This window comes from Merops nubicus, unplaced genomic scaffold, assembly GCF_000691845.1.
Source record: "Merops nubicus isolate BGI_N331 unplaced genomic scaffold, ASM69184v1 scaffold42442, whole genome shotgun sequence".
Lineage (NCBI taxonomy): Eukaryota > Metazoa > Chordata > Aves > Coraciiformes > Meropidae > Merops > Merops nubicus.
In genome coordinates, this window is record NW_008595044.1 from 18,131 (window position 1) to 33,316 (window position 15,186).

The 15,186-nt window shown below is 39.8% G+C and overlaps 1 protein-coding gene across 1 annotated transcript; it reads right to left on the bottom strand.

Annotated features, from left to right (window-relative positions):
* Window positions 1–1,939: 1,939 nt before the first annotated feature.
* CRABP1 (cellular retinoic acid binding protein 1) lies at window positions 1,940–15,053 on the bottom strand (the record flags this gene model as incomplete). The annotated part of the gene is made up of 3 exons (XM_008935942.1): window positions 1,940–2,271; window positions 12,013–12,126; window positions 14,875–15,053. Coding segments are annotated over 3 exons (344 nt in total), but the record flags the coding sequence as incomplete, so codon positions are not given.
* Between the last annotated feature and the right edge of the window lie 133 nt (window positions 15,054–15,186).

A 15,186-nucleotide genomic window follows, 5' to 3' on the forward strand; every position in this document is an offset into this window, starting at 1 on the left:
CTGTGCATCAGGGCTGCTTCAGACACAGGTAGAAGAGGTAATTGCTATGAGTAGCATTTTTCTGGAATGGCAAAACAGCCCTGCTACCTACTGGCTTTGGCTCCACTACTTGCTTCATCAGCTTGTATCAGCCCCCATATTCACCACCCACCTTCTGGGAGGTGGAGGCAAAAGCACTCTACACAGTGTTGGTGGGCTCCTGTAGGAGATGGCACGTGCCAGCATCTCCTGCAATACGGTGCTATTTACTTCTCAGCCTTGATGTGGCATGACACAGTTTTGTCTGCATCAATGAGAAACTTTGAGCTAGCTCAGCCTGGCATTTTTTATGGAGTCCCTTTGGCATAGCTGATGGTACAAGCAGGTCCAGATACTCCTGAAATGGAATTTATTTAGAAAAAAACCCACCCAACTATTTTAATTTTAATCTTAAAACATAGAAAATACAGCTCACTGTCATTCCCCCTCATGGTTTCATTCGTCCGGGGGGGTAGCTCCAGCTGCATCCAAACCACAATGAACTGATTTCAGCCCATGTTTCAATGTGAGCTAACATGTAGTGTATTTCATTAGTACCAGCTGAACCAAGGTCTTGGAAACAGGGTTTGGCTTCAGGTTAGAGCGTGGAAGGGAAAGATCCCCCTTTTGAACTGCAATATTGTATCTTGAGTGCTGATAGCAGACAAACCAAGCAAGGCTGACCTGTCAGAGCAGAGGAGACAGAAAACATTGCATGTGTCTCTCCTGTTGTGCTGCTGTGTCTCACGCTGCCATATATAGAACGGGGGGCTGATTTCTCCACAGCAGTTTGACAATCCTACCAAAGGGGATTCCTCTGCACAGCTATGATGTGATGAAGAGACAAAATAATTTGTTTCCCTTGGATGTCCCAAGACAACCAGGATTTGGACCTATTTTCCCATTCTGAATATTGAGCGCAGTCCAGTGAACAGGGCATATACTCTGCTAACACTGAACTCCTTAAAAATTCTCTATGATTGGGTGCCATGAGGCATATAAGTTATTCTTGCAAAGCTGAAAGTTGATCAGATAAGCTTGGTAATTGCACTGAAATAAGCAGTGCTCCTAGTCTCAATTTCCAGATAGTTCCAAGGCTGAAGAACAGAAGAGTTTCTGGTTCGTTAGAGGAATCTCTGTTCAGCTTGAATCTAATACTTGGTAGTGCTGTGGAAGAATTCTGAGCCAGAATAAATACATTAAATTTGGTGCTTCTTTCATTCTTGAACTATAGCTCTGGTTTGTGAAATATTTGGTTGTTCAAAGAATGAAATATTGAGTCACCGAAAGGGAGAGCTGCAATACTGAGTGGGAGTGAAGCCATTCAAAGTTCTCTCTGTTGCAAGTAAGAAGGGAGGAGAAAAGCAGCTTTCCTGAGCTTTCTTTTTATGACCCAAATAAGTAAAGTCTGTCAGATTCTGCTGGCTCCCTGATCAGGCCCGAGGTGCTTGGGTGTGATGACAAGAAGTATTAGTCATGATCACAATGTTATTTGTCCTGTAGATACAGCTGGCTTTTGTACTTGGATAATGAGCGCCTCAACAGGGAAAGTTTGGGCATTCTTCAGAGGCACAGCAGGAAGCAGGGTAGAGATCTCTCCTTGTCTTGTCTGGTTTTGCCAAATCACAGTCCCAGCAATCACAAGATAGAGGAATTGTTCCTCAGCAACTCTCCCAAGGAGACAGGGCAGAAAGAAGGAAAGAAGCAGAGCTGAGTTTGAGAGAGCAGCCTGCAGCTCTGCGAAATGCCCCAGAATTCCCTTTGCTCTGCTGCACTTTGTGTTGCCCTGGGAGGTGTTCTCTGACAGCACAGTGCTAGCCAGCAGCAGTGGAACTCCACACTGACTTCAACAAAGGGTCCAAAGTCTTTCAGTCCTAACCAAAGCACTGCTGGCTTTTCTGTTCAAAACACCCCAAAACACTTGTGAGTTATGCCCAGTAAGTTTAATAATTGATGAAACCATAGCAAGTGACAACTACAAAATACAAAGCAGACAAGGAAAATGATGGCATAAAAGCGGGAAGGGATAGTGTCTGCAATGAAAAATGAAAGCAAAATACACTTATCAGAGGATATGGGTTCAGGTGTAACACAGACGGCCACGTACAACACCGCATTAGTAACAGTACACACAGATACTCGTTATACTGGGGATTTTCACAGTTCTCCACTCCATCCCAGGTGACAAGTAAATTGGTGTTTTTACTCTCTTACATAAATTCTCGTGCACACAACATCATCAGCACCAAAAGTCTGGAAGAGAAATAGAAATCAATCAGAAGAGATGGAACCAGCAAACATTTAACACCATTTTTTCTTTTGTGTTATTTTTACTCCAGTACCTAGTTCTACAGCAGAAATACATTTTCCCCTGTCTTTTGACAGATGACAGTAAAGAAAGGAGTAATTTTGGAAGATGAATGTAATGTAAATGACCTTTTTTCCAAGGCACGATGAATTTTCTCAGAATGATAAATGATGCAAGAATTCCCTTTTTTTACAGTTTCTTGGCATGCATTTTTAAATAAACAGGAGAAAAGAAAGAGAATTTGGAATGTACTGTTGTTATATTTAGAAACAATTGCAGCACTTTGAACTGCAAATGCTAAGGGTGGAATTCAGATGGCATGTTCAAAAGGCATTCTTTGGTATTATGCATGTATAAATCAAGAGTGGTTCAAGTCAAGTCAGTGGAGCAAGGCTGAAGACCAGGAGAATGTATACCTGTAACCTGTAAACATAATGCTGCTGCAAGATGTTGGCACACCACACTAGGATACCAAACCCCTCCCTTCCAGGCTGTGATGTGGGCAGAGTCAATCACAACCTTCTTTCAGGATACCGTGACCTTAACCAGTGATTTTATTAACTAAGATAAGGGTCTGAAATGAGAGCACATAATGGAGAAAAATGTAGTGGAGATCAAAATCATTCCACATGACTAAACATCTGTGAGATCTCACAAGCATTTGAGCACCACACATCTGAAAGCCACAACATACAGACTGTATCCTATTATCATCCCATTTCTTATACCAGTACCTCAGTACCTCAGAGTAACCTTGATTTTCCAGATACGTAGAGTTGTTGTTATGTGATGTTATGCCTTTGATAGAAACAGAGTTGCAGATAGGCATCTGAAAGCTGGCAGTTTTTAAATCGCTCTGTAGTTCTGCACTTAAAAGCCTGTTCTACCACAGCAATATTGCAGTACATATATATCAGGACATTTAGACAGGACAGTGATCGTGGCAGCTGAGAAAGCCACCTAAACCCCAAAGTATTTGTACGTAATTTCAGATCTGTCAGTCTAAATGCAAGTGATTAAACATGAAGGAAATAATGGACACAAGAGTGAGGAAATACTGAGTGCAAAACAATCCACACGTTCAGTTCCAACAGACCGTTTCAAGCTCACCCTAAGAAGCTGTGAGGTGGGATGTTTGGCTGTAAGAACTGCCAGGGTCTTGCTGAAGAATATAATTAAGACCTACCCCAGGGTGTTATGAAAATTAAGCTGGACTTTGTTTTAATGATTTCTACACCTGTTGTGGCCAACACCTCTTTGAAAGGATGTGGCTTTAAAACTGTCTCTAGCTTATATTTTGGTCACTTTATTGAGGAGAAAAGTCTGTTAGTATTTTGGAGATACAGGCATTGGTTTTATGCATATAAAGAGCTTATCATATCAACCTTTATATACATTTTTAGCTTATACATGAAAAAGTCTGAAAATGAACATTAAAGGATGTAGATAGTTCTCTACTGCCCACAACACCATCTGCAAATACCTTTACTATTACTTCCTTCAGCGTTTCCAAAATGATACACAAAGGTGAAATTAGTTTGGCAGGAGCTTTGCCAGAGTAAGCAAGTCAGAGTCAAGACCACTGAGGGCTCGAGGTTGTCTGTGGAGACTTGGAAGGTCACTATGACCATGATTGTCTTTCTGTGGTACATTCAGGCACTGCTAAGCACAGTGAAGTTTGGGTCCTTTGCTGCTATTTCAACACAAATCCTAAGTAATGGTAGAACAATCTTTGTGTAGTATTCTTCAAGAGCTGGCATGGCCCCAGTCTGACAGTTGGAGCTGCACAGCTATGCAGCCACATCTTGTGATGTGGGTGAGTGCCACATCAGCCAGTTCTAATGAGAAAGGATGCAGCATCAGTTTGCTCAAACTCTTGTAACCTCCCTAGTAAATTTATGTCTATTCTTTCAGGGAAATTAAGAGACAAACTCCTTCCCCTAAACCTGTGCAACAGCAGTTATTCTCACAACAGGTTGGTAGTTGTATTGAAAGGCAACGCTGTGGTGAAGAGTAGATTGAAACAGATGTGATCCCTACTGCTTGTCTGTCCTAGAGTGCCACTGTAGGTGTGAGTGTCTGAAATCCTAGCATCCAGGATCCTGAGTCTGTGCTCCTGGGCAGAGCTTCCTCCTAAGACATCACTGTAGTCTGACTGGCAGCTTCCTTGTAAGACTCACAGGAGGGACTGTGAAAGTAAAGATAATAATTTGTGGAGGAAGAAAAAAGGAATAGTAACTTTCTGGGAAAGCTCAATAGTATGAGTGCATTCAGAATGCATTGCAGAGGCAGCAAGTCCACTGTATGTACACACAGACTGACTGTTGTGCACTCACAGACTCACAGCTTCACATGTTTGTGACAGAGTGCAATGGCTCTTTATTTTGTACTTCCAACACCCAGCTCTAGCTAAACTTCAGGACTCTCGAAAATCTCAGGCAAAGGACTGTATTCAAATTGCTCCATGAGGATAAAAATTAAGTGCAGAAAATATGGACATACCTGGAGAACCCCAATATACAATAGTCTTAATCAGTTGCTATACACAAGTCACACAGTCTCACAGTCTGGAGAACCACTATAATTTAAGAAAATCACATCTTTAAATCTAGATTATAAAGAGATAAAATCAATGCAAAGCCCAAGTATAATTACTCTGGAGTACCATGTAGCCACTGGGCACTTCTCAAACAGCCAGGTGTCCTTTCCTTGAAGACTCAGCTTAGGTTATGTGACCTCTGACCTGTTTCAGGAATAAGCTGCCATTTTTAGCACTTAGATTTTACAGCTTATACCAATTCAGATTATTAGCAAGCTAATTCCATATTGAAACACATAAATAAGTGGCTTTGATTATCATGATTATGTACATGGTTTAAATGCTGATTTATGTAGCAGGTGTTCCCTATCTTACCGTAACTTACTAGCGTTGTTAAAACTTCACTAGATGTTGCTAAACAAAGCAAAAAAGGAACATATTCATACTTGCTACATTTCTCTTTTTGTGCTGTTACTCCTCTATCTTTCACACTTAAATCCTTGTTTTCAGGGGTAGGACAAAGCAGTTTACTGTCTACAGTTCTAAATCTAGATGGGAAAGTAGAGATGGCTCCTGCCAGAACACACAGACTTTGAAGTTTTGCACTACCCAGAAGACCAGAACTTCCTAATAAAGAGAGCAAGCAATCTTGGCTATTTGGTGGTGAAATTTCACCACAGCAGATAAAAAAAATAGTGCAATGCTACCAAACTGCAATTCAAATCTAATGAGAAGATGCAGGATTTAAGCACCACCTTCTCATCAGCTTGCAAAGGCTCCACTTACCTTACAAAATGCTACAAGGCAAGGCTTCTATCTAAATCTAAAATAGGATTTTAAATGTGCAATGACTGCAAATTACAGAATTGTTTTCTTCACTTAGCTTGTCATAATCTGTGGCTAAGAATCCAAAAGCACACTGCAAACAAAGCCCTGCACAGGCGGATAATCCAATAAATTGACCTCTCTCAGTTCACTCAAAATCTGATGACCACTGACATCATTAGAGATTAAAAGAGAATTACAAGGCAGTAAAATATTACTGTATGAGTAAATCTGCTTTTTGAAGGCCTTCTTTATAAACATTTGCTGAGGAGCATTTGTGATAAGTGGAGCACACGGTATAATTAGGAAAACTGTCACTGAAATAATCACCTGGGAAAGATTACTTCTGCCAGTGTATGCAAAAATCCCCTGTTATCTGCTTGTGACTGACCAACCAGCAGAGGCAACTTGCGAAGGGAAGCCAGAATACATCAAACAAATGGAGAACAGAAGATACTGCTTAAATGAATCCTCAGAAAAGGCTTTGTTCTCATGCAAACTTCCCTGTTACCCAGAATAAAGATATAAATCTTCCCAGTAAAGGCATACTGCGTATTTTCTTTCCTCTTCTGACTCCCACAATGTTTTATGAAAGAGGTTGAGCATTATGAGGCCATAATCACAGAAAGTGCAGCCCTCACTTTCAAACGTGGTTATTAATCCAAGCAAATCAGCCAATATACAAGCTACCTCACCTTCTGCAGGGTATCTATTAACAGGACCATGCAAAATTAGATTATTTATCAAGGTACCTAAACGTTGGTATTTGTGTTTGAGAATTGCTATATTATACAGTTTCCTCAGAGCCATGCAGTAAATGAATGAGAGACATAAGAACATGAGGCAACGGTATCTCCCAATAGCAATCTTGAAAGCAAGTGCACAGCAAAAACATAAGCTACAACTGATGCTCTAAAAGGCTACACACAGGACCTGGTGTATCCAAGATGCAAATGGCTTTGGCTTCTTTCTCTGCTTATATGTTTGGGGTGTGACCCAGACCAGGCTGCACTTGTGAGCAGGGGCTGCAGATCCCTAAGTCCCCTTGTAAATCTGCTTGTGGCAAATAGTAAATTAAAGCATTAGGTCCATGCAACACATCCACATGCATTATTGCAGGCTTCTGAAATTTTATCAAAGCTACTTTAAGAAGATCAGCAGCAAAACCCACCACTGACCTCAGGATGAGCAGACCCACCTTTAGAAAACTGATTTTATTTGAGGTCACTCTCCAAAACCTATAGAAAATTTATGCACTTAGGTAGCTTAACATCGCTCGATACAAGGCATAGGTGTGTCACAAAGCTCAGCATTCAGCTGCAACATATCTTTCCAAATCTGCACTGACCCTTCTCACCTACTATGTTTAATTTTAGAAGTCAGCAATGTAATTCTAAAAATGTTCACTCACTCATCTAGGCTCCACAGTTCACCAGTTTTAATAAACTATGGCATGATTTTTCTGGGGAGAGGATGTAGAACAGAAACCATGTTTGAAACTCCCCTAATGTTCTGATCTTTGACCCTTGCTATAAATGATTCTGAGAACCCCTGGGTGATACGTGAACTGTGTAAAATGTGGTCTGAGGCTGTTTTTAAAGCCCCTCTTCAGTAATCATCTACTTTAAAATGTTTGTCTGTTACAGATTAAACTAAAATCTAGAGAGGCTTGAGCAGCCATGAAAGCAGCAATGCAGACAAAGTTTGAATGTAAATGTTTCTCATTTGAATAGCTAACATTTGGAAGCAGCATCCTTTAACTTTGTAAAGAGCAGACCTTTTGTTCTCCTGACTTACACAAGTGACTGATAGCTCATTAATGTCCCTGACAAAAACACGCAGCAACAGCAAAAACATTATAGAGCACAAAAGGGAAGGGAAGAAAAAGCACAGGAGAACAGACTTAATTCCAGATCTTAATTTTCAGAGAAGTAAAGAAAATACATATTTTTGTGTTATATCCTGATCTTCATTGCTCAAGTGCTAATCAAAGTATAGTTTATGAATGTGGAGTTGTAAACATAAATAGCATTATCATAGTAATTAAAGTACAATACCATATAATCTAAAGATAGAGTCAAGACAAACAAATGTGGACTTTGAAGGGGATCTACCCCCTCTTCACCCACCCTTGCTTGCATATTCTATATAATTTCTTTTCCTACATTGTTCAGTACTTCTACAAATGCAGCACTGAAATCCCAGCAAGTGCATCAGACAAGATTAGAATAACCAGTGCCAATGAAAGTAGTTGCAATGTTCTAGCACATTCACGGGATCTTTTTAATACAGCAGAGCTTGATAATTCTTCCCTTACTCAGTTGAAAGGACTCTTTCTAACAGGACTTTAGACCCGCATCTGCCATTTTAAGAGTCAAGTATTATTTATGCTACTAACAAGAGTAGTCTCCTTCTCCATGCTGCAAGGAGCTAAGGAGAACTAAAGGCAACCTTAATTTGTACGTGAAGGTAAAGAAAACCTTTGCTAACTAAATGGTTTGTTCCCAGAATCTGTGTACCAGAGGACATGATGCGACACAGAAGACCATCGTATTGATCCAAGGGAATACGTTTGAAGAACATAAGGTATTCTTCTGTCAGGGTGCAAGAAAGATTGATAATCGTACAATAATGTGGTTTCTATTTTAGCTCTGCGATAGTCATGACAATTCAACACTGATTTTTTTTTTTAATTATATGTGATAATAAATGCTTTTTATTTAACATGTTGTGTTGGGAAGAAAAATATATCCTTTTACTAGGAAAATGTCATAATCCAACGGACCCACTAAGCAATACAGCATATTAGAACAAAATTATGTGGCAAACTCCAACATTTATGCAGCCAGTATTAGCAGAGGAAAACTCATTCTTTACCCCATCTGTTGACCTGAGCCTTTTTTCCATTCACGTCTCAGTCTAATACAGTTTACATTCCTTCTTGCAACTTTCTCCAAATGGGGTATGAGTTTTCTTGATTTCTTCTGCAAATGCATGTAATAGCTAAGAAGGCGACTCAAGACTTGTTGAAAGATTTCTTTGGATAGAGAAAAAGTAGAAGAGACTGTGAGACTAAGTATCAGTCTTACAGAGTTCCTAAACTATTACATCACAGGCTCTGTCCCATAAAGACGGCTTCCCAGCTGAAGACATCTATAAGTTCACAAGAATTCAGTTTCTTTCTGCTTATTTAGGGTGCTCTGCCAGAATGGAAATAGGGAAAGCTTACCAAAGCACATCAGAAAGTAAAGGAACAGAAAATATTTCTTAGGTAAGTAGGGAAGCTTGAGGCCTATAAAGATGGGGATTTTTTAAGTGTTTGAAGTGATATGGGCAGCAAAACTGAATGAGACTGAATTTCAGGTCCTAAAGAAGCCTAACAAAGCAGGGAAGATGGAAGAAGAAAGAAAGAAGACAAAGAAAGAAATTTCACTGTGGTAGTAGTTTTGAAGAAGTAAGATGTCAAGTGGGGATTTGCAGACTCAGATCCAAGGAAAATTGCCAAGCATAAGATAAAATAATCTAAGTTGAATCTTTCTTCACATGAGTGATGAAACACTGTTGACAGGCAAGAGATCAAAAGGGATCACAAGGTCTTCTCACTAAGAGGTCCTGCTCCTACTTTGTTCCCTGTTACAGCTGAGGAAAACACCTCAGCCAATCCCTTTCAGGTAGCTTAGTTTTTAAATAGAAGAGTTCATTTTGGCCATTTTAACTTTTCCAAAGGACCAGAGACCTCACAGTCATCACCATTACTTGTAGAAAAATTGCTGAGCTTTAGGATGTCAGAAGATTTTGAATGTGCTGACCCATGTAATTTAAAAGGTTTGTACATTCAGCCCCATCAAATATCAGGAAGGGCTTGAAAGCTGTTGCCATGAGGACCAAGTAATGTCCTAACATTGAATAAAGCAAATGAGGCCATTATGCTCCAGAAAAGAGGTAGGAGCATGAAACCATGTATTATATTAAACAGTAAAAGACAGTCTGGAAGCAAACACTACATTTTCATAATGGCCACGGTAAAATTGTACATTACAACAATGAACATAGTCCAAACTTGCAGGAGAGGGGGAGGGCATCAGTCTGGGGAATCAGAAACCAGGAAGAAAAAGGAAATTACTTGGGATCATGATCAGATGAGATGAGCATGAGTTCCCAAAGCAGAGTTAACAAAAGTCTTTGCATATAAATTGGAATAACTTCAGATAAGAGTAGGGAGATGAAGTCACCACTACATCAGGTGCTGGTGTGACCGCTACCAAAACAGTGTGTGGTTCTGGTGTTCATAGTTCAAAAAGGAACTTGATGAACTGAAGGGAATTAGACATTTGAGGAAAGCTTCCTTTATATTGAAGGGCTCCAGGTCTTCCAGTGGTTTAGCCTAACAATGATAAGGTTCTTCCAATAGGTGGCTTGATCAGTGTTGTTAAGAAGTATTTGCAATAACAAACATTAGGCATAGTATTTAGTCTCTTTTAGACACAATATGTAATGCTGGAACTTGAATCCAGACATACACAGGTTAGAAATAATGTGTATATTTTAATAGCAAGGAAATTAAAAAGTAAAACAACTTATCAATAGTTGTGATTGAGTTCCTATAAATGGAAATATTGTAATAAGGAGGAATTTTTTTCATTTAGATCCTAACTTGAAAAATAATCAGTTCAGAAAAGCTCAACAAGAAAAAAAGGCTAGATGGTTTTAGAATGTTTAAATTGCTTGGGTTTCTTAACCAACCTCATTCCTCTTCCCCAGTAGGGTGAATTCACATTGCTGATTGCAAGAGGCAATTGTATTGTGTCTGGCTTTCTTGCTTTGCTTGGAGCAGTTCACTTTGTTTAATAGATGCCTCACTAGTTTGTTGCTTAAATAAGAAACTACAGCAATATACTGTTAGAAAGCTGGAAAAATTGTAGTTGAGAGTATATTTTGTCCACCGCATTATATATAAAGATGAGAAGCAGAGATCAAAGTACTTTGCCTCCTACAGTTTTTTGATAACATAAAGAATTCCAGTGGTTGAGTTGAAAGAAATTATCCAGAATTGGAGTATTCATTCAATAGAGACCAGTGTGATTTCAATAACAGCTACACCTCCTCATAAGGGGTGAGTGAACAGTTCCAAGACGTCTGGAATAATATTATCACCTTAAAAGCTTTTTGTTTATACTTGGTTAGGTTTGGGTCCTGTTCTATTTCAGATGCAATCCTAAAAACCGGGCTCCAGCTGCTTTAAAGAAACACAGGGGAGGCTGTTTTTTGTTTGTTTGGGTTTTTTTTAATACAAAGGTTTAGTTAATGTGATAGTTTGAAATAAAAGCTCCCTGCTTTGATGTTTTCTTACCCATCACTCCGGCACCCTGTTTTCTATGCCCAAATTGATGAGGGGTAACAGTCTAATCAACTATTTATTTGTAATTCACTAGTAAAAGCATGTGCCATAAAATGATTCAGCACTCAAGCTGAACTGTGCTATCCGTAGCTCAGAGAAACTGTGTCTTTATCAAGTTCTGGATATTGTTTCATTAATGTAGAGGGACTACTGAGGAAAGATTCAGTGAAGACAACTTAACTCTAACAGAAGAAAGTACAATATAAATAAACTGCACATGATTCGTGGCATAAATGGCAAGGCAGTTGCAGGGATGCTGCTCACAATGCCTACAGGAACCCAGCAGCCATATGGAAGGTTGCACAGGAGTGGGGAGATGTTGGCTGACACCAAATGTGCATATTGGTGTATTTCTGAGGAATTCATGAAGGCAATTATGAACTCAATTCAGAACTTATCAAGGAATTTGGGAAGGTGGTAGTTGAGGGAAGAACTATATGTTCTTCATAAAGAAAGAGATTAAAGCCTGCTAACAACAGACTGCATCTTTCCTGCTATATACCATGATAAGATGCAACATATTATGCACATGCCTATAAAAGAAGATTCTCCAGAAATGAGGTCAAATACCTTGATCACACTTTCCACAGAGAAAATGTGCAGTAAATCAAGCAAATTCTTTGGTGGTGTTGCGAATTTACAGAGCAGAAGTGTCCCACTTGTGATTATTCTACCGGTAAAGTTATGGCAAAAATTATAGCATTAAAATGCAAGTGAGAACCCAAATATATATCTTCACCTGTTCTTAAAAAAATATATTAAAAAGCAAGGGAAAAAAAAGTTATGTATGAACTGTACTGTAGAAGATTATGAATATAGTAGTTCTCCAGATGGATTTAAGTAAAGAAAAAGAGTAAGTCATACTACGTAGTAGGAGAAAATTGTTAATATGGTGCATGTATGGGATGGGTTGAAGGTTCTTACCAAAATCAGCTCATCATTAGCTAATTCTCGAGTCCAGTATGTTTTGGGGCCATCTCCCTCAATGAGAGTTTGTTTACAATAGATCTTGTTTTCAGTTTCCCAAGTGGCCAAACTCTGCAGGCAAGAAAACCATTAGGAATAACATTAATTATATTCCCCAGCAGCATGTGGCAGAGACAACAATGAGCAGTAGTGAGAAAAATTGCTGCAGTAAAGAAGTAACACAGAGACAGATAAAGGCAAAGGGAAAAAGCCATCAGTGGAAATCAGTGAAATAAAAATAAAGGTGTGAGGGGGCATTTTGGGAATAGCTATATGTTAATAACAAAGTAATAGTAAATGTGTCTTGTCAGTGTAAATCTGCATTTGTTTCCAAATTAAAAAGCCACTCAGTTCTCAGAAAATGCTTGATGTTGAAAAGTATAACTTAGAAACATGATAATGTATTGTCTACATTCCCAAGCGTCTTTGTACACATGTAGTTTGATCAAATGTGTTATTTATCACTACAAAGTCCCCTTAGTCTAAAAGTATAAAGAATTGTGTTTATCATGTTGTGGTCATAACTAATGCTGTATTTGTCACTTACAACCTTTAATGCTATATAACACTGTGCCAAGTTAACTAACTGTATATTTAATACTTATTGTGCTTACAAACTAGAATAAACCACAACTGAATTAAAGAAACTTTTTTAGAATTCTAGAGATTATGATACTACTTTTTAAGGTTATGGGTCTGGAGATTTTAACACCCTTGGGCATTTTCAAAGCATTTCAATAATGACTATGAACCCACTGAAAAATAAAAACCAAACCAAACCAAACCAAACCAACAACACAGGATTGTGTCTAGCTTTCACGAACAGGCAAGCCCTGACTCTGTTGCTTTTCCTTCTAGCACTGAACTATTATTCCACAGTGCAATGGAACAGCTGTGCAGAAGGATGCCTTGTAACAAATGTGCACGTAATTGCTTTATAACTAGCACATGGGAGACATTCATTAGTCTGTGACCATGTACATATACATACACACATACATATACACATACACATATACATGTGGGTGTGTATGTATGTCTAAATTCAAGTCAACACTTCCCAGACTTTCCAAAGGGGAAAACCCCCTCCATTTTGATTTAAAATTAGCTGCTCCCTTCACAAAATTTTTTTTTCAAAACAACAGGGGTTTCAAGCCAACAAGCCATCTCAAATGGCAGTTCTATAGAAACTATGCCTTGCAGTACTACATACGACTCGCTCTTTGTCTGTATGAACAATGGATCAACTTAGTTGGCAGCACAAAACATCCACCACTCCATAAAATGTATCAAAATCTATCACCAGTCAGCAATTTTGCCAGATATTCCAAATTACATTGTGAAGTTCTATTTTATTATCTGTAAGTTTCTACTCTGTGGCCACATCTTGGTTATGTACACAGAGCACTACAACTTATTCTGAGAGTGGACTATAAATTCACCACACATGGAAAAAATTTGTAACTTCACAAAGCACATTTCTTTCAGATTTTTCCAACTTTCATACTTACAGCCGTAATTGTTGTTTTTCCATCTGCAGCAATAAAACCTTCTCTAGAAAGCAGGTCACATTTGTTGTACATGATTTATGCATGAAGACACTAAAATACTACTTTTGACAACAAAATCAGCAACATTTCCTGGACAAATTATTAAACACCCAATAACTTATCCTTGAGATAAGTGGATATTCTAAATGTTCACTGACTCCCAGAATCTGCATTTCCATAAATTTAAGTCCAGAGCAATTGCACCAGAAGTAGTAAGTTCTAAATATTTAGTCGTGCAAATGGTCTCAGAAGCTGCCCCAAGAATTAGCAGAGATAGTATTTCTGCAAGTAGATTATTTCACCATCACAGGGTACTTTTAAAATTGTGGTCTCATTGGGATTATATTCTGATATTCTTTATTCATACTTATTTCATAAGTGTCTTACATATACTGCTCTTGTAAGTGTGAGAGTAAAGTGCCTGAGGAAAGGATAACTAACCCATGCCTTTGATAACTTTTTTCAGACGACAGCTATAATCACAGCCCGGTTCTCCAGCGCCCTGTATCCCATGTCTCTCCAACAGTGAGAACCTGGTGTCAGACCCTGCCAACTTGAAGCCCCCTCCACAGCCATAGAAGTGGCTGCAAAGGTAGAGGAACGGGTTCACACGCAGACTCAAATCCAAAATACTCCAGTGAATGCCCTCGAATGCACTTCTGCGCAAGGACATGGTGTAACTATGGCTGGGATAACACTAGCCAAAAGTCTTACACTGTTAAAGACTTATCTGATTGACAAACTGGAGATGTACTTGCAAGGGAGTGAAAGAGGTTCCAGCCCCAAACTACCAACAGTCTGTGGTTCTGTTTGTGAACTCAGCTAATTCAGTTTAGGACAAAATTTCTATCAGGTTTGTGCACTAAATCATGACTCTTGAGGTCTCTCTTTATCCACCATTCTCCATCTTCCCATGAGGAAGATGGGGAGAGTATTAACTGCAACCAAGGTCTCCAGAGGGAGAAGAGCTCGACAAAACCTTGCCAGCCAAGGAGCCAGCAAGCAGGTACTTGAACTCTGCCTTTGGGTCCTGCCATGCTCTCTGTTGCTTTCAGATTTCAGTTTTACCCTGCAAGAGGGAGAATGTCAGACGACGGACAAGAGGGACGGCAGGTACCATGAACCCCCCCAGAGTGCTTCTGAGAGGAAAAGGATGAAGGTCAGCAATGCCACTGTCTGGGGACACTGGCAGCAGATGTGTTCATCACATCTAAAAAGAACTCGGTAATACACGCACACACACGTACACACGCCCCAGCTCTCCTCCTACCCTGCACTTTCGTCCATCCACCGTCTCCTCCTCAAAGTCCTCCCCGATTTTGAAGTTGATCTCGGTCGTGCGGACAGTGGTGGAAGTTTTGATGTAGAACTGGTCCCTGTCCTGGCGGATCTCCACGTGGGGTTTGGAGGCGGCAGCCACCGCCACCTTCCTGAGCATGGCATTGACACCTGGGCGAAGCGGGAAGGAAGAGGAGCTTGAAGTCTCCAGCCGTGCCCTGGGGCTGAGCTCGCTCAGCACCACAGAGATCGGGGAGGGGGGAGCGGGGAGAGGACGGCAGCGGCGTCACGGCCCCGGGGCACC